The following is a 22,716-nucleotide window of genomic DNA, read 5'->3' as shown; positions in this document are numbered from 1 at the left end:
TACTTGGCAGGCACTATGCCCCCACCCCATCCCTTGTAGTGCAACGGTTTCACTTCAATTCAAGGGGGCGTTCCGAAGGAGAAGCAGTCAGCAACTTTGTTGCGGCCTTCAAATATTTGTCTGAACACTGAAATTATGGAACCGAACTCAACAACATGCTGAGAGACCGCATAGTATGTGGCATAAACAATGCAGCAGTTCAGACATAGTTACTCGAGAGTTCTGACCTCACATTTGAGGACGCAGTGAAAACTGCCCTGGCGATGGAAGCCGCTAAAATGGATGCTGGTGAACTGTGTCAGGCAACTGCAAGTAGTTTACCGGGTTTGCCTAATCACCGGGTACCGTCCGCGACCAAGAGCATGGCATGTTACCGCTGCAGTGACAGAAGTCATTTAGCGTCGCAATGCAGGCACAGCAAGTCGCAGTGTCACTACTGCAAAAAAGTGGGGCACTTGGCAGTCGTCTGCAACTCGTGGAAGGCTGACACATTCGCGAAGGAAAACACGTCTGCTGTGAGGTCTGTTCTGACACGATCAAGACGTACCGTGCAGGTAAACGCTGTTGATGATGCCGACGTGCTTCATGTTCCTCGCGGCCCTGGCGTTCTTGACATGTGGCACCTAAGTGGTGAGCCGACTGTGCCACCCTTCCTTGTCACTATGGAAATGTTTGGGAAGCTATTTCCGATGGAGTTGGACACCGGTGTAAGTGTCTCCGTGCCAAGTGCCAGTAGACAAGTTTCATCATGCCTTTCCAGAAGTGAGTCTAGAACATTCAAACATATTTTTGTGTGGGCTTAGTGGGGAGCTCGAGCAAGTGAAGGGCAAGTCAGCATGCTTAATTTTAACATCGACATGCTGAATTACTCAAATGCTCAACACAAGTTGCAGACAATGCTATCTTCATACTGTTCGACTAATGTAATTAGAGATTTTACACGAGTGACAAAGACAACGAATACATCAATTGACCTATTTATAACAAACCTACCAGAGCACTAAGTTATTGGTGGTGTATTGGCATCAAGCATTAGCGACCACTTACCTATTTTTTTGTTGGCAAAAGTGCTTAATCGAGACCGTCCGCCACTTCCACAAACCATGAAAATTCTAGACATTTGCGAAAAAAACATTGCAGAACTTTCGCAATCACCTTATCAAAATAAAATGGGATGCTGTATACATGTCTCATACATCTGACGATGCATATGACGAATTCTTGCGCCTGTGTCGTGCTGCATACTGGAAGTCGTTTCCACATATCATACATAAATAAAGTAAAAAAGAGTGCAAGCCTTCGATAAATAAGGAATGCCTCAAAATGATTAAAAAGAAAGATAAGATTTTTAACAGGTTCCTCCAAACGCGTAACACTGATGACTGGGGCATATTTCAGACACACAGAAACAAAACTAATGCCTTATTACATAATACAAAGCGAAACTATCTCTACAGTTACTTCGATATCTGGAAAGAACAGAAATTGGACTTAATGTGGAGAAAAATTAATGAGCTACTAAATCGGGTACCAAAAAATGCAGAGGTTGGTGAAATAACGCTGAGCAGTCAACAACAGTTAAGCCAGGAGCTAAATTAGCAGAAGAATTTAATCACTGCTTCATAAATCTAGTCACTAGCTCTCATTTTTCGGAGGCAGTAAATGGTATCTCGAGAAATTCTACGAGCATATATATGAATCCCACAACTGAGAGTAAAATAAATTGCGTGTACAAATCTCTTAAGAACAGCTTAACGTGCGATATTGACAATATTTAAATCAGGCCAGTGATGTATGTTCTTGACATCATACTGACACAGCTCATGCATATTTATAATCTAGCTCACTTGACAGGTGTCTTTCCAAATAAAATTCAAATAGCAAAAGTTATTACAATATTCAAGGGCAGAGAAAAAAACAACTTATCAAAATCACAGTCTGATATCCATACTGCCCATGTACTCCAAAGATTTAGAAGAAATAATGTACGCTAGAATAATTGGGTTTGCCAACAAATACAATTTAATTAGTCCTACCCAATTCGGATTCAGAAAAGGCACGTCTACAGAACTTGCCCTTGTCATGCAGGAAGAAATCATTCTAAAAGCCTTCGATGAAAAACGCCTGATAGCTGGTATATATATTGTCTTGAAGGCGTTTGACCATCTAAACCACTTCACATAACTAAAAAACTTGAATTAAATGGAATTAGAGGCACACTGCTCGCGCCTATAACATCCTACCTGCAACATAGATTGCAGTGTGTTTTCATTCAGGGAAATTTATCTCCGTGCAAAGCAGTTACCTCAGGTGTATGCTCCCTTGTCCCCAAGGGAGCATATTTGGACCGCTTTTATTTAATTTCTATATAAATGACATTACACAAGGTAACCACGGCACAGAGTATATAACTTATGCAGATGATACAACAATTTTTTTTCATAGTCATCGTTACGAAACTCCTAAAAGTAATATTAATGAAGCTCTCCACAATTTACACAAGTGGAGCATAATAAATTCGCTTGAAATTAACATTGATAAAACAAAACCTATTATCTTCACACCTCGACAGCCCCTGCAGCACCCACTTTGAATCTAATCTTATGGAATTCACGTATAGAAATTGTTGACTCGGTAAAGTCACTTGGTGTAGTTTTCCAAAAGCATATGTCTTGGGACATCCATGTTAACCGCGGTGCTACGCAGATTGCAATGGCAGTAGAATTCTGGTGAAATTCAAGTTCTACTTACCAGGAGCTGTCAAATTTCATATATATAACGCACTATTATACATGCGTACCTTTTGGCGTTTTTGCTGCATCTGCTATCTTTTAGTGAGAGAGGGAAAATCTGCTTTGTGGTGTGCTGAAAACAGCTGTGTACTTCGACGATATTGTTATTACAGGCATTGACGACTAAGACCACTTGGCGAATCTGACGATTGTCTTGCAGAAACCTCGGGAAGTGGGCCTTAGGTTGAAGCTGGAAAAGTACGTTTTCTTTGCTCCCGAAGTGGAATACCTGGGCCACATATATGCAACGTCTAAAGCCCGACCCCAAGAAGGTAGAAGCCATCATCAATGTGCCAGAGCCACAGAATGTGAAGGAGCTTCAAAGCTGTCTTGGCCTGCTTAATTTCTACAGACGGTTTTTGTCAAACATCTCAACAAGACTGCGTCCCTTGCATCAGCTGCTTCTTGAAGGGGAAAAGTGGAGCTGGGGGAAAGAGCAACAGCAAGCATTCATCACAAGTAAAAGGCTCCTGTCAGATGCACCTGTTCTGGTCCACTACTTTCTGAGAAACCAATTGTGCTCAGTTGCGATGCATCACTGTATGGTGTTGGCGCAGTCTTGGCACAGACTGAAGCAGATAAATGTGCACTGTGGTGGGGAGGCTTTTGGGATTGTGTAATCTGCACAATTAAGGATGCACTAAAGTGTTGCCTGGGATGAAGCAGCTTGAGTTACAAAGAGCTGCTCACCAAGCTTGCTGAAGTTCAGGTGGAAGTTAACTGTCGTCTACTCACCTACTTGGAGGATGACGTCACATTCACAGACGTTATGGTGCCCTCGCACTTCTTAGTCTGCAAGCGTCTTGTCAATTTGGCAACAGAAGGAGAAAACCCTGCTATTAGTGTCGCCGTGCCTGGCCTTCGACGCAAGCTCATCAACGAGAACAGCTTATTCAGAGGCTTTGGAAGCAAAGGAAGAAGGAATACCATCTGTTCCTGCACGCTGCTCACCATAGCAAGCCTATGCCGTCCTCAAACTTAAAGCCTGACGATCTTGTCGTCGTCGAGGACATAAACGTGCCACCTCTGATGGGGTAGATGAGCCGTGTCATTGAAGTGTTTCAAGGAAGAAACAGTATTGCGTGGTCCTTCCTGGTACTACTTTTGAACGGCCAGCAAGTTTGACGTTTTGTAGAGTGGTTTTACCTCCTGGAGGCTCTCACATGCAACACGGCCACAGGAGTGTGACGAAAACTGAAGAGAAGGAAGAGGTGACGAACACACGAGGCAAAGGAATGTGCTAGTGCCATCTTAGCAGTTGGATCAATAAACCGCATCCAACGGACATCAGTCTCAGTCTTCAACAAGGCTGTTGCCTTGCTTGCTGTTCAACTTATATAAATATTTGCTCACATTGTGGCTCAATGTAAGTAGGGGTGGATGGATATACAAAGTTTCGAATACAAATCTAATATTAAACACCATCTATTTGTATCATTATTCTGAAATCAGCAATTTGGGCAATTTTGGTATGCTCTAATATCGGAACTAACCAAATATTTTGCAACAGCCAACTTTTAAAGTCTGTTTACTGTTCTCTAAGAGTCAAAGAGTCAAAGAGTTTATTCAGACAACATATGGTACAGTTGCCTAGGGCGCAGACCAAAAGGCAAGTGGATGCCTGACAAGGAGTCTGTGCCCATCTTGCTCCCATTCGAGAGCACAAGACATTCAGCGCATAAAATAAACACTAAACGAGATGAAAATTCAGAGTGGTTGGTTAACATTGAAACTGGAGGTATTTCATATTGAACATTTATGTACAATTGGGAAAATACTGTAAGAAACAACAAAAAAAAAACAAAAAGAATGGTCATGCCTGCAGTGACAGCAGATACATAGTGATTCTATTTTTGAAAGCTTTGAATGATTTACTTTCCTGGATAGTGTTTACAGCAGGATGGTGATTGTTTAAAAAACTGGAAATTCTGTAGCTAAGTTTCTGGGTGCCGTAGTTCATACGTATTTTTTCCTTATTATAACATGTGCTGGGTGTTGTAGGTGTGTGTTTTCGTTAGATACTGATGAAAAAAAGCGGTAGGATCGGAATGCGTTTGTACGTAACTAGCTAACACTGTCTTTTTGTTTTTAACATTGCACAATGTAAGCGATTGGTGTTTTCTAAACAATGGGGCAGTCTGGCTAAGGTATGGTGCATTATCTATTAGGCGCAAGAATTTCTTTTGTAATAAGTATGTATATGTTTTCTATGCTTGTTTTAGGTGCTGTGTCCTAAACAAGAAGACAATAGTGGAAACGCCAGTGTACCAGTGTGTAGTATAGTTGTTCCTTTTGCCAGATAGGCAAAAGGTCCTTTATTTTATGCATGATACCAATGGACCTGGAGATACCAGTGCGAACTTTTTCAATGTGAGGTGACCAGTTAAGATGTTCATGAAATATGTCACCAAGAAATTTATGTGTTGCTATACGTTCGATAGATTCATTGCAAAATTGGATAAGTATTTCTTGTTTTATACTCTTGTTACGAGTGCGGAATATAATGTACTTAGTTTTTTTAGTCTTTAACTCTAGTTTATTACCGTGGAGCCACGTGGACAAATTTTCCAGCCACACATTGGTTTCTACTTGGAGGACTTCTAGATCTTGTCTGCAGATGAATACATTGGTATCATCAGTGTACAGTATTATTTCCGGTGTAGAGGGCACGTTAATTATATCATTTATATAAAGCAGAAATAACAGTGGCCCATGCATTGATCCTTGTGGAACTCCATAATGTATCTGACCTAAGCTGGACTTTTTATTCGTAATATTCATTTACTGGTGACGATTTAAAAGGTAATTCTTTATTAATGTGAGAGCCGTTCCTCTAATGCCATATTTATATAATTTGGGCAGTAAAATAGGGTGCTTAATGGAGTCGAATGCCTTTTTAAAGTCTAGAAAAACACCTATTGTATATATTTTCTGCTTAAAATTGTCTATTATCTTGTCCTTAATTTTTATTAGCACCATTTTCAGTAGATTTCTCTTTCTGGAATCCGTATTGCTGCTCAGCGATGATATCGTTTCGCTTGCAGAAGTTTAGTAGCCTGATGTTTATAACTTGTTCAACTACTTTCAAGAGGATTGGTAGGGCTGAAATTGGCCTATAATTATTTCTATCGTTTCTATCACCTCCCTTGTGTATGATGGAGACTTTTGCAATTTTTAATTTATCTGGAAATATTTGGGTACTCAAAATCAGGTTGCATATATGTGTAAGCGGCTGACTAATCATGCGACTGATGGGTTTTATAGGTTGAACTTTAATGTCGTCAGCACCACATGCACTGCTATTTTTCAGGTTTTCGATTACTGTGCAGTTTTCTAATTCTGTAGTTAGAAACATGAACATTGAGCTTTGGATGTTGGACGTCACATACGTTGTAAAATCACAGTTACTTTCCTGAGATTTACTTGAAACCCCCGATATAAGAAAGTGCTCATTAAGTTTGTTAGCAAGCGATGCCCCTGTGTAAGGCACACCATTTATAACGAGTTCAGAGATGCCTTCTCTTTTGTTGATCGACATTAGCTTGTTTACTGTATTCCATACTTGTTTATGGTTGTTGCAGATATCAGTAAACTTACGTTCGTAATAACTAGTCCTGGCTTTTTTAATATCAAAGCTTAACCTATTACGAATTTTTTTATGTTGAGTCAAACAGTCCATATTTTTCGTTCTGATAAAAGAGGCAAATAGTCTGTCACATTCTCTAATTCTTTTCAGAAGGTCGGCATTTATCCATGGCTTTCTGGCTTTTTTACACTTTTTGAATTCTACTGTAGGGAAGGCTTGATTGTAGAGCTCGATAACTGTTTTAATAAAGACGTCATATGCCGCAACGGGGTCAGACAGTTGAAGAACATCTGCCCAGCTTGTTTCTGCTACTAAATTTCTAAATATTATGGTCTTAGCTTCATTAATGATTCTGTATGTAATGGGTGCACATGTTTTGGAATGACTCTGTGGTGTACAGTAGGGTTTAAAGAACATAAAAATAGGTAAGTGGTCACTAATATCAGCTATTAGTACACCTGCTTGCACATCATCCTTTTTGTAGTTTGTAAAACACACATCTAGTAAAGTATGGCACATGTTTGTCACTCTGGTTGGCATACGTATTACATTTTCACTACCGAACGAGAGAAAAATATCAAGCATTCTTTGCTGATTAGAATCAAGTAATAAAAGATTGATGTTGAAATCGCCACAAATAACTACAGACAACTTAAACTGCATGCACTGCTCTAACATATTTTCAAGAAATGCCAAAGAAATAGCCTGTGATACAGAAGGCGGCCTATATACAGCGGCAAGTATGGTAACAACACACTTTAACATGAGACACTCAAAGTGTTGATTTATTACTCAAAACTTTTCTATGATGACATAATTTAGGTAGTTCATTATATAAATAGCCACACCTCCCCCTCTCCTATCACTCCGTGAAATGGATACGCATTTGTATCCTGGAAACTGTATAACATCATAATCATTGGTGAACCAAGTTTCAATGAAAGCTAAAATTTCAAATTTATGGTCGAATGCATTTAGGAAGAGTTCCACAGAATCCTGTTTATTCCGAAGGCTTTGAGCATTGAGATGGAATAAGGAAAACATTTTTTTTTTTCGTAGGTGCTTTGAATGCTTGAACGAATCAGCATCATGATAAGAATATGTGAACGGGACTGTCATTTTCAAGGCTGTCAGTGCTATCAGTTACCACGATGCGCGTACCGCTCGTTACTCAACGTATCTTATCCAGATCGTTTTTCGTCCTAATCCTGATAACTTGGCTGTGGGGGCCGCGACAAACAAATATTTTTCCATTCTTTAGCCAGGCAAACTCTACTCTTTTTTCTTTCGCCATTTTCTTCACTTTCCAAAAGAGCGTCTTGTTCTGTGCCGTCAGGTTTTCATTGAAGAATATTTTAGATTTCGTTTCCTTAAGCTGCCCTTTTTCTGCAAGCCATGCGTCTCTGGTTGAACGGGATACAAAGCGTACAAGAACAGATGCAACCTTCTTAGCACTCTCCCCAACCTCATTGTCATTGATAGACCGTGAGGGCGATCTGTGAACAGCCTCAACATCTGCCCCAGAAAGGAGCAGAAGTTCGAGATCAGTGATCAAGACATTAAGCTTTTCCAGTAGGTTTTCATTATCATGATGGGGCAGCTCAAGTATCTCTAAATTTTGACGTCTGCTGTACTGCTCTAGTTCGTTAACTTGTTGCCTTAATTCCTGTTTTTCTTGTTCTGTTACCTGATCCTCGAGTTTTTCCACTCGATTTCCAAGGGCATACATGTCTGCATCCTGCTGTTTCTTCATTTTTGACAAAACTTAGTCGTATTTTGTGGACATTTCCTTCATAAACCGCTCAATACCATCCTCAGTGGCCTTTATCTCTCCTAGTGTGTCAATTTTTTACTTAATCTCAAGTACTTCTGTGAGCACGAGACGAATATCCGCAATTTCACTTGCAAGATTTGCTTCTGGTTCCTCGCTTGTTTTTTTACCACTCTGGTTGCTTCGAGCCTTAGCTGTTTTATATGCTGGGCATTTCCGTGCTTTTTTTGCAGTTTCTGCCTTTTTTTGTGTGTGCGGCTTCATTTACCCCTGAACATGTGCCAATATGATACATATAATGACATTCTGAGCACGTTAGGAACATTGCATCCTCAGAAAGCTCTTCGTTGCATGTAAGACATGTGTCAGTCATTTTTCCAATCGTCACGACAGACCGAGCAGTCAGCTGCCTGCTAAACAAGATGGCACAAGTTATGAAATATGAAACAACCACAAGAGTTTTCGAAGCAGTGCAGAAACAAAGTGGGTAATGCAAGCTTCGTTTTCAATTTCGTGTTGGAAGCCTACATGACAATCTGCGATGCTTGCTTGTAGTCTGTTGTTTAGTGTTCCTCAGGGCCTAGCCATGTAGCAGTTTTATCTCTTACGCTACAACTAGTGATGTATTATTCACAATGGGGCCCTTTTACATGTTTATGCAGCATACAGGCACTTCAGCAACCTTACTTTTTCTTTTCCACAACTGCTGATCTTTTTTTGCAACGACTATTTATTTAGCTTTTATGGAAGCCCCAGTCTTGCAGCAGTCATTCCATCTTGGACAGCTTGTTTGCAACAAGGCTGGCTATGTAGAGAGGCTATTCGTATGGTTCCTTAATGAAAATGAGTGATATTCCATTTAAGACTGATCCTAATTGTTCGTGATAGTTGGTTGTCTTCTTTTTTTTTTGCTAGTCAGTACAAGCATAGTACCTAATTATGTGAAAATAAATATTTCTGCTGTAAATATATGAGTGTGTTTGGCTATTCGATAGTCAATGCTTGATATTCAAAAAAGTTGATATTTGCCCACCTCTATATGTAGGCATCAGTAAAGCCTATTTTCATGTAACTTTTTCAAAGTTTTCCACCTGGACAATACAGATGACATGTTGCTCTTCATCGGCACAGTTTAAAAGTAACACTGGTGAAAGAAACACTTGATTTGTTTAGACTGATTATTCTTTTGAAACTATATTCACATCAATTTTGCAGGCTGATTACTAGAAATGAAGATGAAGGTCAAAGTTCAATGTCTTAAAACTTTGTGCTGAAAACCCAATGCCAGTACTGCAATGTGACATCATGAATTTCAATGTGTGTTCGTCTATTTGGGCCCTGTTGGCAAAGTAAAAGTTCTTGAAACTTGCTAAATTCAGTCATTGACTCTTTATTATACAATGTAGTTCATCTTTGCGGATAAATAATTAACTAGGCCAAAGCAGCTGTCGTCCAAATGCATGAATGAGCTGGTGCGTGAACTTCAAGGGTGCTGGTGTTCTGACTTATGAAGCCCTCTCTCTCTTTTTTTTTTTCTAGTGACTGCTTTTAGCCGGCCAACAAATGTTAAGCATTATCGCTCAGCACATGACGTTCAGCACGTGCTTGCATTGTATGAGAACATTCCTAATTATTGTTGATCACTATATCTGCTGCGTCTGTTGTCGCCGAGCCTTGTAGTCAGAACCTTGCTGCCTGTACTGTCAGATGGGACTACGAGGGTGCACTGTGAACGCTCCCTGCCTGTAACAAGGAGAATGAGCACAAGACATCCCCGACTACTTGCAGCAATGGAGTAGAGCCCTCGACGACCATTCTGTTTGCCGTTGCCAGGGCCCTATTGCTTGCTGGAGTGCCGGCAGTGCACTGGCTGAACATGTGGCTTATCCGTTAGTCCATTATTGCCGTTCGACGAAATGCCGAAGATCCTCTGCTGCTGCTGACATTGCAAGCCTCACGTTGCTCCTCGACAATGCCACAGCGAAACGCCACCATCCAAATGCCACCTCGAAGCCAAACATGCGCCGCCTCAAGAAAGCCTGACAACTCAACGGCGCAGCACTAGGACAACGCTATGCATTTGTGATTCAATGCCACAGCCTAACCACAATGCAAAGCGAAGAACTACCGACCTTGACATTGTTATGAATGGCCAAAATGTCACCGCTCTAGTCAACCGAGGAGCCGACTACTCTGTTGTCTACACTACATCGCCAAGTTGAAGAAAGTAAACAGTGCTTGGGAAGGCCCTCAAATCCATACAGCTGGAGAACACCTCATAACGCTGGCTGGAATCTGCACGACAAGAGTTACCATTCATGATCACACTTACTCAGCGACCTTTGTTATCCTGCAACAATGCTCACAAGATGTAATTCTCAGCATGGACTTCCTAAGCCAACACAGTGCAGTCATCGACTTGAACTCCAAGTTGACAATGCTGTCCACAGATCAAGTGATACCGCAGGGGAGGACTCTGAGTTGTTGCGCCCTAAGTGTACTTGAAGATCAAGTTAGCATCCTGCCTCATGCTACCATAACAATTTGCATCAGCGCAAAAGGGGCCGGAGACATGGAAGCCATCATTGAGGACAACCAACACCTGCTGCTCAACCAAGAAATCGGCGTCGCTAGGGGAATCATGCAATTACGCTGAGGAAAAGCACATGTAGTGGTGACGAAATTCAGCCAAAAATCGTTGCGCTTGAGTGTCACTTGTTTTGCTGGGCACAAGAGTTAAATTCATAACTCATAGTCTTGACAATGCATCTTTCCTCACCGTCAATTTGGTGTGACAATATTAAGAGTGGTGTTTCTTGTATTGTAAGGGTTGTATGCAGCTAAGCTCATTTTTCTCTCCCCCCTTTAAGGAGCTTGCAATAAAGTGAGCAAAGCAAAGCGAGCCAATTTCTTGACATGAAGGAATTAAAATAGATGCAGGTGTGAGTTACCGCGCCCAATAAAAAAGGGGTGGAGTAGCGCGAATCTCGAGAAGCAATAAAAGGGGACAAAGACTACCCAGTTCATCTTGCTGTGGCTTGTCCTGGCTTGAATTTCCTTTATTTTACGTAGACAAGAGGCCAGAAACCTTATGCTGTCAAGGCAAGGGTTTTAGGTTAGCCCTGGATGTAAGAGCAGAGACACTGGTGAGACCAAAATAATCTGTGTAAACAAATCTAACTGCACAATTCTGAATTGCCATGAGCATAATAAAATGGTTATAGACTGGTATTGATCCCAAATATCACTAGCTAGCTTAAAGCAAATTAGAGTTGAATGAGTTAAAATTATAATTCTGGAAACTTTATACTATGTGTCCAAGAACCCAGTGGCTTTATTCATAATTTATGTTATATAAGATAACCAAGACAAATTATATGTGACATTCATGCTGAGGTATTTGAAAGCTTCAAGAGAATGGACATTGGAGTTGCTGATGGTGAACATTTGCAACTGGTAAGACTGCTTGCAATGGAGTGAAACATGTCTGGATTTTCTAACGTTCAAGCACATCAAACACTTTTCACACCGGTATTGGATACAGTTTTGTGTAAGATTGTAAGATTGAAGGATCTGAGGTGTCAAGTACAGGACGATAAAGAATGCCATCATCCATGAATAGGTGGGTGTTTCATAGTATGGAAAAGGTAATATGTAGGTCAAGAAAAGAAAAGGGCCAATGACCATTTCCTGTGGTCCACCTAAATATTTTGGGGACTGTGAGATGAATAATAAATAGAAAAATTAATTGTTGACTGTTGGTTGGAAAACATGGAAACAGTGGCTGAGGCAGATAGCAGACCAACAAAGTTGGCACTGTTGGAAAGAAAGTGCTGATGAGGATGCTCAAACATTTAGAAGACCTTTAATGTGCCCTGGTCTGTAGCATTGTCATAATGGCCATATCTGCATCATTCTTGACATTGCAGGAGCCGCGGAAATGTGGTGCTATTCATGCATTAGCAACCAGCCAGGCTGCAAGGATGAGGTAAACTGGCTCATTCACCATGCCATCACGTGCCCCCGAGATGATGACAAGTGTGTCAAGATCATCGAACGCAAAGGCTGTGAGTTGTGCCATCATGGGCTTGCCTCTTGCTATGTTCATGCACGTTCTTGGGGAAGCATCAGCACTTGCAGTGTTACAAATAACTGCGATTAGATAATTTGGTCTAATCAATGAATAGAGCTAATTTCTTCCAAGTCTGATGACGATGACAATAATTCGTTATGCACAGAAAGCAGTGGTCACCAGACATACCATGATACCGTGGACAGACTTTCAGGGGTATATTTGCATTATGTGCTGGGAACGCAGTTGTAAGTGTTAGACATTGGCTTGATGTGCTATCATCTTGTAGAACCTTCATTGGAAAACATGCCTTTTCAGTACCTTCTATTCTGAGCTTTGTGTGAGGGATCATCATCATCATAACTTATTGACCTTTAAATGCCCCTGTTGGGGTATTACATAAGGGGGGAGCATACATAAGAAAAAGGATATTGAAACAGTCATGACTTGGGTAAAAACAATAGCAATAACCTTTAGAAGGGAACATAAGGTGAAATGCAATGCCACTCAAACACACAAAGTAAAAAACTAATGCACTCGAAAAAGGTGCAAAACAGCAAAAAATACATCACAATATGTTAAGCATCAATCTTTCCACTCTTGACCTCACTGTTATTGTTACGATGTACTTGCTCCTGAATGGCAACCCGAGGTTTTGTGCTGATGCAGTGCTGATGCAGTTGCTGATGCAGCAGAGATGCTGTGTGGGGTGAGGGCTATGTGGGTTGAGCTTTATGTCAGCAAGGTGGAAATGGCTCACCAGCTTCATGGAAGTAAGCATGCAGTAGTGGAGTAGTGCATCACAATGATAGTACTAGTACCACCACAATCTTTAGTGGCTGTGGTCAAGGTTGCAGACTGTATGAGCATACCATGCAGGGATGGTACATTTGCGATTTGTGCTATGCTACGTCAAAACTGTAAAAATGCCTCGTAATTTGTGCAAGCTGCTTCAAAACACCGAGCACAACCACGAAATGTTCGTGTTCAGGCCAGTTTTAGAGGGAATTGGTAGCTATGTAGCTAGCCTGAATTTTGTCAACTTCATCCTCAGATGTCAGGAGTTGCAAGGAGTCACTGTAGTTCAGTATCATGCCATTTCAGCCTGAATTCCGCTGTGTGCACGTGCAGTGGCACACCTGCGAACCTGTATACGGGTTTTGTCGAAGATGTGCAATGGGATAAGTTTATAGACAACAATGGCATTGCCGAGCACCGCTCCCGCGCTGGCGTGAGCACCGCATGTGGCGAAAAAATTTCAAGGAGCTGGTGTAAATCTCTCCAATCTCTTCTTCACATCGCCTCGATTGCCTGCTGCACTGCACGTGTTTGCGCAGGTTTCGTAACTTGCCCAGTATATGTCTCTGTGTGTATATGTTTCATTTGAAGGGCATGTGCACGATGTCCATGCTTCGATCTGCCTTTAAGAAGATCTGTGCAGTCGACGACTATTTTCGTGGTGAAAGGGCAGCGTCTCCTTAGCCATGTAGATGATGCAGAGCATTTAATCGGAGACAACATTGTCCTCGATAGGGTGAAGGGCATTTCACAAGTCAAGGACAACATTGTTTACGATATGGACTTAGAGGTAAGCGCAAATGTTCTGCTTATTCATAATTACATTCCTGTTTTGTTTAGTTTGCTGTGTGTACCAGCGTTCTCGGTTTTTGTCTCAGGGGCTCCTATCTAAATACGTATATGGGAAAAGATAAATTGTTTTTCTTAGCAGCCACTGCACCAAATCTGATGAGGTTTGTTGCATTTAAACGGTAAAGTTAAAATCTAGTGACTGTTGATTGCAAAATTTTGATTTATATCGTTAATTTATTAATAAAATTTGGTGAAAATTGCAAATTCTCAGACAATGAAACTATCATGTTTGCAACTCTGTAATTCAACAATAAAAGATATCACAGTTCTGTAAATTGCATGTGATAGCACATCCAAAGCGGACAAGATTGATATATTACACATGGCTCTCAAAAGAATGAGTAACATGCGAGCAGAGCTTTCACAAAATCCTTGTAAACAATTTAACAAATTTACATAAGATATCAATTGACATATAAAGCTTGTCCGCTTTGGATGATCTAATGCATGCAGTTTACAGAACTATTATATCTGTTCTTGGTGCAGAACTACAAGCTTGTAAACTTCGTGCTTCTATTTTTTTCAATCTTACAAATTTTGGAAAATTCTTTAAAGAAAATCCAGGCCCTAAATGGAAATCTGGTTCCAACAGTCACTAGAATTTAATTTTGTCTCTTAAATGCAACAAATTTCATTAAAATTGGTCCCGAGTTTATTTCATAAATGCATTCATGAGTTTTACATGTACTTGAATAAGCGGCATCGGAGTTCGGCCAGAGCTAAAGCTTCCTTTTCAGCGGCCCTGATGCAGTGACAGCTTTTACTTTGTGGAGATGGGTTTGCACATGGCTCACCCTATGAGCGATGGCCAGGAAAAGGCACGATGCTTTTCCACTCCGCAACACACAAAGACGCTACGGCAGGGTTTGTCAACTCTCCGACACGGCGCAGAGAAGGTGCCAGAGTCAGATCACCAACATACACGGGTTTATTCACCCAAGATACAGCATAGTGTGACAGTCGCCGCGCTTACGGCCATAGGCTCACCGCAAGATCGATTGAGTACGCGCGGCCACTGCGCTAGAGATAACCAATAAGCGGTCCACCAAGCGTGAGAACGAGGAGTCGCGGGAGCATAGGTCCCATGTAGTGAACTCGTTGCAGGCCTGTGAGCATCTGCCGCGGCGATGACGCACTCAGCGAAAGAGAGCTCGGGTGGAGAAGGGCGCCTTGGGGCCGCAGGCCAATTGGGGCGCGTCCCTGTGACAGTTGCTCACGCGATGATTCGAGCTGGAGAGAGAGAGGCACGGTTTGCGCGGGAAATTAGCTCCGGCATGCTAGCCATGTCCGCCATGTTGTCGTTACGGTAGCGGTTCCCAGAAATCGAGCTAAGCACAGTGTGCGAACTGGGGGACGAGGCGCGGGGAAGACCTTGATCCCCACATTCCCCCCTCCTAAAGACCGAAGCCAGCCTGCAAAGGAGGCTGGCCGAGGCTGCCAAGTGGCAAGGTTGACTCAGCTAAAGCGGGCTAAGCCAACAGGGCAGAGTCCAAGAGGGTGTCGCTGTCGTCCTCAGAACCAGGTCAGGGAAAGGTGCCACAGTACAAAGAGGCAAAGATGTTGCTTCTCTTGATGCGAAGCCAGGGGGGCCAGCCTTGTTCATGAAGGTTCCAATCGACACCCCAGGAAGGGCCCACTGCCGGGAGGAAGGGTTGGCAGCCCAGGAAGGACAGGGCGGGGCAGCACCATGGGTTAGCCAGCAATGCTTGAGGTCTGCTGGACAAGAGCTGCCAGGGATGCACTAGGCGTGGCTGCCATTTTGGCGCAGCGGCCACCACGAAAGTCGCTGGGCTCCTTGGATTGCATGCTGACAGGAACAGCAGATCAGGATGACTGGCAGCCAGGCTATAGCAGCAGCAGCCGGAGTAACTACCCTCGGCCAGGGGCTTGCACTTGACTGGGTGCACCAGCCGCAGTGAGCGGCAGCCTAGGCAGCAGGAGGCAAGGCTGGCACAAGTTCGTGGCCCACCAAGGTAGAAATCAGTCACGGCGGCAGGACCAGGGACAGCTGACTTTGTGGTCAACAAGACTGGTGGCACAGTGGCCCCAGGCATAGCAAGACTCGACGATGCTGGGGAAGGAACAGGAAAGCCATCTGGCATAGCCGGCTTACCAAAAAGGTGCCCGCCCAGCTGATTGCCCAGGCTGAGCCTTATGTGTTGCCCAGGCTGAGCCTTGGGCAACAAATAAGAAGGAATATTAGGCCACAAGGGTCTGTCCCCGCTTCAATGTTGTCCCCCGCACTGTACCTGCATTTCTCCGTTGATCTGCCCGGTAGGGAATGAAGTCTGGCTACAAGCTGGTGGGAAAAAAGCTGCCTAGGTGCATTTCCGCAGGTTGCACCGGTGGCGTGGCCTGGGCCGGCCGTGTCACGGTTTGCCTGTGGTTCACTGACCACCTCCCCCTCTCCCCAATCGCTGCTTCTGGCAACGAAAGGTTTGAGGCCCGAGACGTTAACTGCAGAGGGGACATTTGGTCTCCACTCAGTACAGGCCCAACCATTTGGCAGACAAGGAGGCAGAGATGCCTTTTGCAGTGTCACTCAAGACATGGCTGCGTCTGACGACGAGACCGCCGATATCATAGTGTACATCCCTATGTGACTGGTCATATTGACACGAAATAAGTTTGCACGTGATGACACGGGACCCTTAAGGCGAGAATGAGAAAGTTCGTGGTTGCGCGCGCGCTCTCCGAGGACCAGCCATCGCTAAAGGCAGACGTTTTTTGCCAATCTGTCGGTGGTAAACTGTTTTAGTTGTAATAGCTGGGTGAAATTTCTGGTGGACGTGTGGGGTACGGTCGATGTTAAGATCTCCGGAGCATACCCCAGACCTAAGCCCGGTGAGTAGTTCAGCCGAGCTTATCCCTGTGCACGTACGTGCCAGCCGACGTCTCCAGAGACTCCAGCCACAGCACGGTCTGCTACCCGAACGAACTAGAATGACGAACCAACCACCTCCTGCCACTCCTGCAGCATCGCACGTTGTCGTCAATCACAAACGGACGCCGAATCTGTTTCACAGAAGTGCTTCAGAGGACGCCGATGACTGGCTTGACCATTTTGACCGGGTCGCCAACCTCAACGACTGGAACCACGAGCGTAAGCTACGCTACGTGTACTTTGCTCTTGAGGATTCCGCGAAAACATGGTTTGAGAACCACGAGGTGACACTGATGTCATGGGAAGAATTTCGTAGGCAGTTCCTCAATGCCTTCGCCAGGGCGGACAGGAAGCGAAGGGCGGAGTTAGTGTTGGAGGCAAGATTTCAAGGCCTGAATGAGCGAGTGATGGCATACGTAGAAGACATGAATCGGCTTTTCAGATGTGCGGACCGTTCTATGGCTGAAACAAAGAAGGTGTGCCATCTCGTGCGCGGCGTCAAAGAGGAAATTTTTGCTGGCTTCATTCGAAATCCGCTGACGACACTTGCAGAGTTCTATGACGAAGCCACTGCTATGGAAAAGGCCCTTCAACAGCGGGCCAGGCAATACAACTACGATGCCATGATTTCAAGGGAGCTCTCTGCCGTTACGCTCGGTAACGACGTTGGCGCCTTGTGAGAACTGATCAGGGCTGTCGTCAAGGAGGAACTGCAGGAGATGTAGACAACCACTGTCCCTGTGGGACAACATTCCGTTGCGGAAATGGTGCATGCCAAGGTCCGACAGGCCGTCCATATTCCTGGACAGTACGAGGCACCACAGCAGGGACCGTACGCCAAAATGAGTTACGTTGAAGCAGTATGCCATCCGCCACCCTAAAGTGCGTGCAGCATGGTACACCCCACTCAACAAATGGATGTAAGCTTCAGGCTGCTTCGCAGCCCACCGCACATCGCCAAAGCAAGGACTAGGAAGAGTGACGTTTGGCACACCACAGACTACAAGCCCCTTTGTTTTCATTGTGGCGGAGCCGGACACATCTACAGAATGTGTCCTTATAGTCATGTGGGGCTCCGTGGATTCTTGCCGAATGCACCTCGTCCACGACTTGATGAGCGGCCGCCGGAAATAGAGAGTTTCGTCGTCAATCGTCGCAATGTTGATCAGCGATGGCAGGAGCCCCGTTCGTCGTCTCCTGCTTGTTACACGTCACCATCACCAAGCCAAGCCTTCACTCGCGGTGCTCTGAGACCGCACTCGCCTAGCCCGGCTGGTCGGAAAAACTGAGTTCAGCGACCTCCGGAGGTGAGGCCCCTGACGACAACCGTACGCAAGATCCTCCACTAAGACGACAACGACGAAAACAGAACGACGCAGACATACAGACGGAGTCAAACACCTTACGAGAGGTAGTAACATCGAACATTCCCGTCACGATAGACAACGAAGAAATAAGGGCGTTAATCGACACTGGAGCGGACACCTCAGTTATGAGCATGGGCCTTGCTTGCAAGCTGAAGAAAGTTTCTACCGAGTGGACTGGGTCGCAGATTCGCACTGCAGGAGGCCATCTGCTAACCCCGGTAGGAAGGTGCACGGCGCGCTTGAGCATTCGTGCGTTTACGTACCTCGGAGATTTCGTTATCCTTCCAAGCTGTTCGAGGGACCTAATTCTGGGAATGGACTTTCTGCAGGCTAATGCAGCTGTGATTAACTTACAAAAGTGGCGGGTAACGTTTTCGACGGCGCAGGCCTTGGCAGGGAACAGCACTGACGACACGTATGTCAACGCCTTGAGGATTGTTGACGAGAACCTCACGGTGCCGCCACGGAGCAGCGTAGTGACCCTCGTCACCTGCGACGCATTCGACGGCTATGAGGGTATTGCCGAGGCAAATATCCCGCTGCTGCTCGAAAGACACATCTGCATCGCCCGGGGCCTTGTTCGAATACAGCATAAGTGCTCGCAAGTTTTGTTGACAAACTTCAGCCATGAGTATCAGCATGTCCCTCAAGGTACAGCTGTGGCATTCCTGAATGACATTGCTGAGTTCTCCGACATCGGCACGTTACAAGTGACTTCACCGGATGCAACAACTCACGCCAGCCTGAATACCTGGGTCCACATTAATGCTGACTTAGCAGAAATCCAGACGGATCAGCTGCTGGGCCTACTGACAGAATTCTTTGGTTGTTTTTCCACGGAATCCAAAGTCCGGCGCACTTCCGTTACGCAACACCGGATCATTACAGAGGAGTCGGCGCGGCCTGTTCGTCAGCATCCGTATCGCGTGTCACCTATGGAGCGGGAGGCGATTAAGCGTCAAGTTCAAGAAATGCTAAATGATGACGTCATCCAGCCGTGGACAAGTCCGTGGGCATCGCCTGTCGTACTAGTAAAAAGAAAGACAACACGCTCCGCTTCTGCATTGACTACAGACGGCTTAACCGAGTCGCGAAACGTGACGTTTATCCCCTGCCATGGATCGATGACGCTTTGGACCGTCTGCGTCATGCTCAGTTCTTTACTTCGTTAGACCTAAAGTCAGGCTACTGGCAAATCGAAGTGGACGAGCATGACCGTAAAAAACCGCCTTCGTGACTCCCGATGGGCTGTGCGAATTTAAAGTGATGCCTTTCGGTCTCTGTTCCGCTCCTGCTACGTTCCAACAAATGATGGACACTGTACTCGTAGGACTAAAGTGGCAGACGTGTCTAGTGTACCTAGATGATGTTGTGTTTTCCAGCACGTTTGATGAACATCTCGCCCTGCTACGGAGTGTCCCTACCGCAATACGCAAGGCCAACCTCACCATCAAGCCTGAAAAATGTTACTTTGGCTTCCAGGAACTTAAGTTTCTAGGCCACGTGGTCAGCTCCCAAGGAGTATGACCAGACCCAGAAAAGCTCGCTGCCGTTGCTGAGTTTCCTCGTCCTAAAGACAAATAAGGCTGTTCAGCGATTCCTGGGCCTCTGCGCTTACTACCGTCGTTTCGTTGAAGGCTTCTCAAGGATTGCTGAACCGCTCATGAGACTGACGCGACAAGATGTGCCCTTTGCGTGGACGGAAAGCCAAGAGCAGGCCTTCACCGAATTGCGTAAACGCCTTCAATCCGCTCCAGTGCTGGCGCATTTTGATGACACCGCGGCAACTGAAATACACACCGATGCCAACAACGTAGTACTCGAGGCTATTCTGGCTCAATGGCAAGATGGCGCGGAACGTGTAATTGCGTACGCGAGTCGTAGTCTGACAAAAGCAAAAGCTAATTATTCAACGACCGAAAAAGAATGTTTAGCAGTCGTGTGGGCCATCAGCAAGTTCCGACCCTACTTATACGGCCGGCCATTTCGAGCGATCAGCGATCACCACTCACTCTGCTGGCTTGCCAATCTACGAGACCTGTCAGGTCGCCTCGCTCGTTGGAGCCTCCGCCTCCAGGAATACGACATAAGTGTTGTCTACAAATCCGGCCATAAGCATAGCGACGCTGACTGCTTGTCACGTTCTCCTATTCCCTTGACACCCTTCAACTTGGAGCTAGATTTGCCGTTTCTTGGTGTCGTCGATATGGTGCGCATGGCTGACTATCAACGTGCAGACTCTGAGCTGCTTCCAGTCATCCGATAACTGGAGGGAGCTGACGTTGTTGTCCCACGCCCACTTTCACGAGGATTGACATCGTACTGCCTGCGAAATGATGTCCAGTACAAGAAAAATTTCGAGAACAGCCAGGAAACGTTCCTTCTCGTCATTCCGACGGCACTGCGCGAGGAAGTTTTACAGGCGTGTCACGACGATCCCTGTGCCGGCCACTTAGGCTTCGCGAGGACATTAGCTTGCATACGGCAAAAATACTATTGTCCACACCTATTTTCGTCGGCTCAGCGCAATGTGTGAACGTGCCGTGACTGTCAGAGGCGTAAAGTTCCACCCGTCAAGCCTGCCGGCCTCCTTCAGCCTTTGGATCCGCCTCCGGCACCGTTCCAGCAAGTGGGAATGGACCTTCTTGGGCTGTTCCCCACGTCATCCTTGCAAAATAAGTGGATAATCGTGGCAACTGGCTATTTAACTCGCTATGTGGAGAGGAAAGCTGTGCCGCGGGGAACTGCTGCTGAAGTCGCCAGCTTCTTCGTCCACAACATCGTGCCTCGCCACGGTGCACCCTCTGTACTCATTACTGACCGCGGTGCAGCGTTTACAGCGGAGTTATTGCAGCAAGTCGTCACACTGACGCACACCGACCACCGAAGGACCACAGCCTATCATCCCCAAACTAACGACTTAACAGAGCGCCTAAACAGAACATTAGCCGACATGCTTTCCATGTACATTGATGTGGAACACAAAACATGGGATGAAATTTTGCCATACGTCACGTTTGCTTACAATACCGCTGTGCAGGAGACCACCGAGTTTACACCATTCGAGCTTGTTTACGGATGTCGTGTTGCAACCCCCTTAGACGCCATGCTTCCGGTAGACCACGGAACCACAGGGAATGACACCACTGAAGATTTCGTCGAGAAAGCCGAGGAAGCTCGCCAGCTTGCTTGGAATCGCATCTGCACCCAGCAGAATACTGACGCCTACCGTTGCAACCGGACCCGACGGAATGTCCGGTACTTACCAGGCGTGTGGGTGTGGACACCTATCCGACACCGTGGGCTCTCAGAGAAATTGTTGCACCACTATTTCGGCCCCTATAAAGTTGTATGCTGCCTCAGTGATGTGAACTACGAGGTAGTGCCTCAAAGCTCTGATCCTGGTTCGAACCGACACCGTCCCCGTGCTGAAGTTGTCCACATAGTACAGATGAAGCCGTACTACGCACGCGAGGGATAAGCAACTCTCACAAACCGCTTCACCATTGTGTACATTCCTGTATGTTATTTTTTGTCTTTTCATGTTGGCACTCTTACCCATAGTGCGTGCCGTGCCCGCTGCCCTTGAAGCGACCGGGCCGGTCGCTTTTGAGAGGGGAGCAATGACGTGAAATAAGTTTGCACATGATGACACGGCACCCTTAAGGCGAGAACGACGAAGTTCATGGTTGCGCGCGGCTCTCCGAGGACCAGCCATCGCTAAAGGCGGACTTTTTTTGCCAATCTGTCGGTGGTAAACTGTTTTAGTTGTAATAGCTGGGTGACAGTATGAGGCCTTCTCTCCAGTTCGCGCTTTTTCAGGTTGGAACGGCCCAGGTCAAAGGCTGCATCCATCTGTGAGCGCAGTTCCGTGTAGCTGGAAAAGCCAGCTTTCGTGGCGCACGCCCTGCTGCCGGTCGGAAAAGTGCGATCCATGGGGTTTGGCAGCTCTCTCCTGAAGTTGAGGAAAGCGGGAGTGTACCCAGTCCAACGGTTCATCGTGGACTGCAAGGAGAAGCCTATCTTGTTAAGACAGACATCCCAATCCCTGTGTTGCTGGGCAAAGGCCACGAGCAAGGGCTTGAGGTTTTGATTAATCTGCTCTGTTGGGTTGGCCTGTGGGTGGTATGTGTTTGTCTTGCGATGCTTAATGCCAAAGGCAGCACACGATTCCATGAACACCTTGGCCGTGAAGCAGGATGCTGTCAGCTCTGCCGGAAAGCCGAAGTGGTTAAAGACCTCGGTAAACTTGTCCCAGATTGCGCGTGCTGTTAACTTCCGAAGGGGAGAAGGTTCAACCCATTTCGTGAAGTGATCTGTGACAGCCAGGAGAAAAACGTAGCCTTGCTGGCTTCTGGGAGAGGGTCCCATAATGTCACAGGCCACGACTTGCCAGGGTAGCTGGCTATCGATTGGCTGCATGAGCCCGGGGGGTTTGCCCGCGCGAGACTTCACGCATTGGCACATACGGCATCAGCGGGCATAGTGAAGAGCATCACACTTCATGACTGGCCAGGTAGCAGAGCAGCACAACTTTTGGTAAGTCTTAAGGCCACTCGCATGTCCGGCCAACCACGAGTCGTGGAAATAGCTC

At 45.5% G+C, this 22,716-nt stretch overlaps 1 protein-coding gene across 3 annotated transcripts in view; it reads left to right on the top strand.

Moving 5' to 3' along the window:
• The window catches only part of crim (QVR superfamily protein crim), a 101,544-nt gene that overhangs the window by 30,684 nt on the left and 48,144 nt on the right, over positions 1–22,716 (top strand). For all 3 annotated transcript variants that reach the window (XM_065450140.2, XM_065450137.1, XM_065450139.2), the window contains exon 2: positions 12,079–12,216. In XM_065450140.2, coding sequence (XP_065306212.1) covers positions 12,090–12,216 — 127 coding nt within the window. In that variant the 5' untranslated portion in view covers positions 12,079–12,089. The remainder of the gene's footprint in view (positions 1–12,078; positions 12,217–22,716) is intronic.

This window comes from Dermacentor albipictus, chromosome 3, assembly GCF_038994185.2.
Source record: "Dermacentor albipictus isolate Rhodes 1998 colony chromosome 3, USDA_Dalb.pri_finalv2, whole genome shotgun sequence".
In the NCBI taxonomy this organism is placed as follows: domain Eukaryota; kingdom Metazoa; phylum Arthropoda; class Arachnida; order Ixodida; family Ixodidae; genus Dermacentor; species Dermacentor albipictus.
This window is presented reverse-complemented; position numbering and strand designations above follow the sequence as displayed.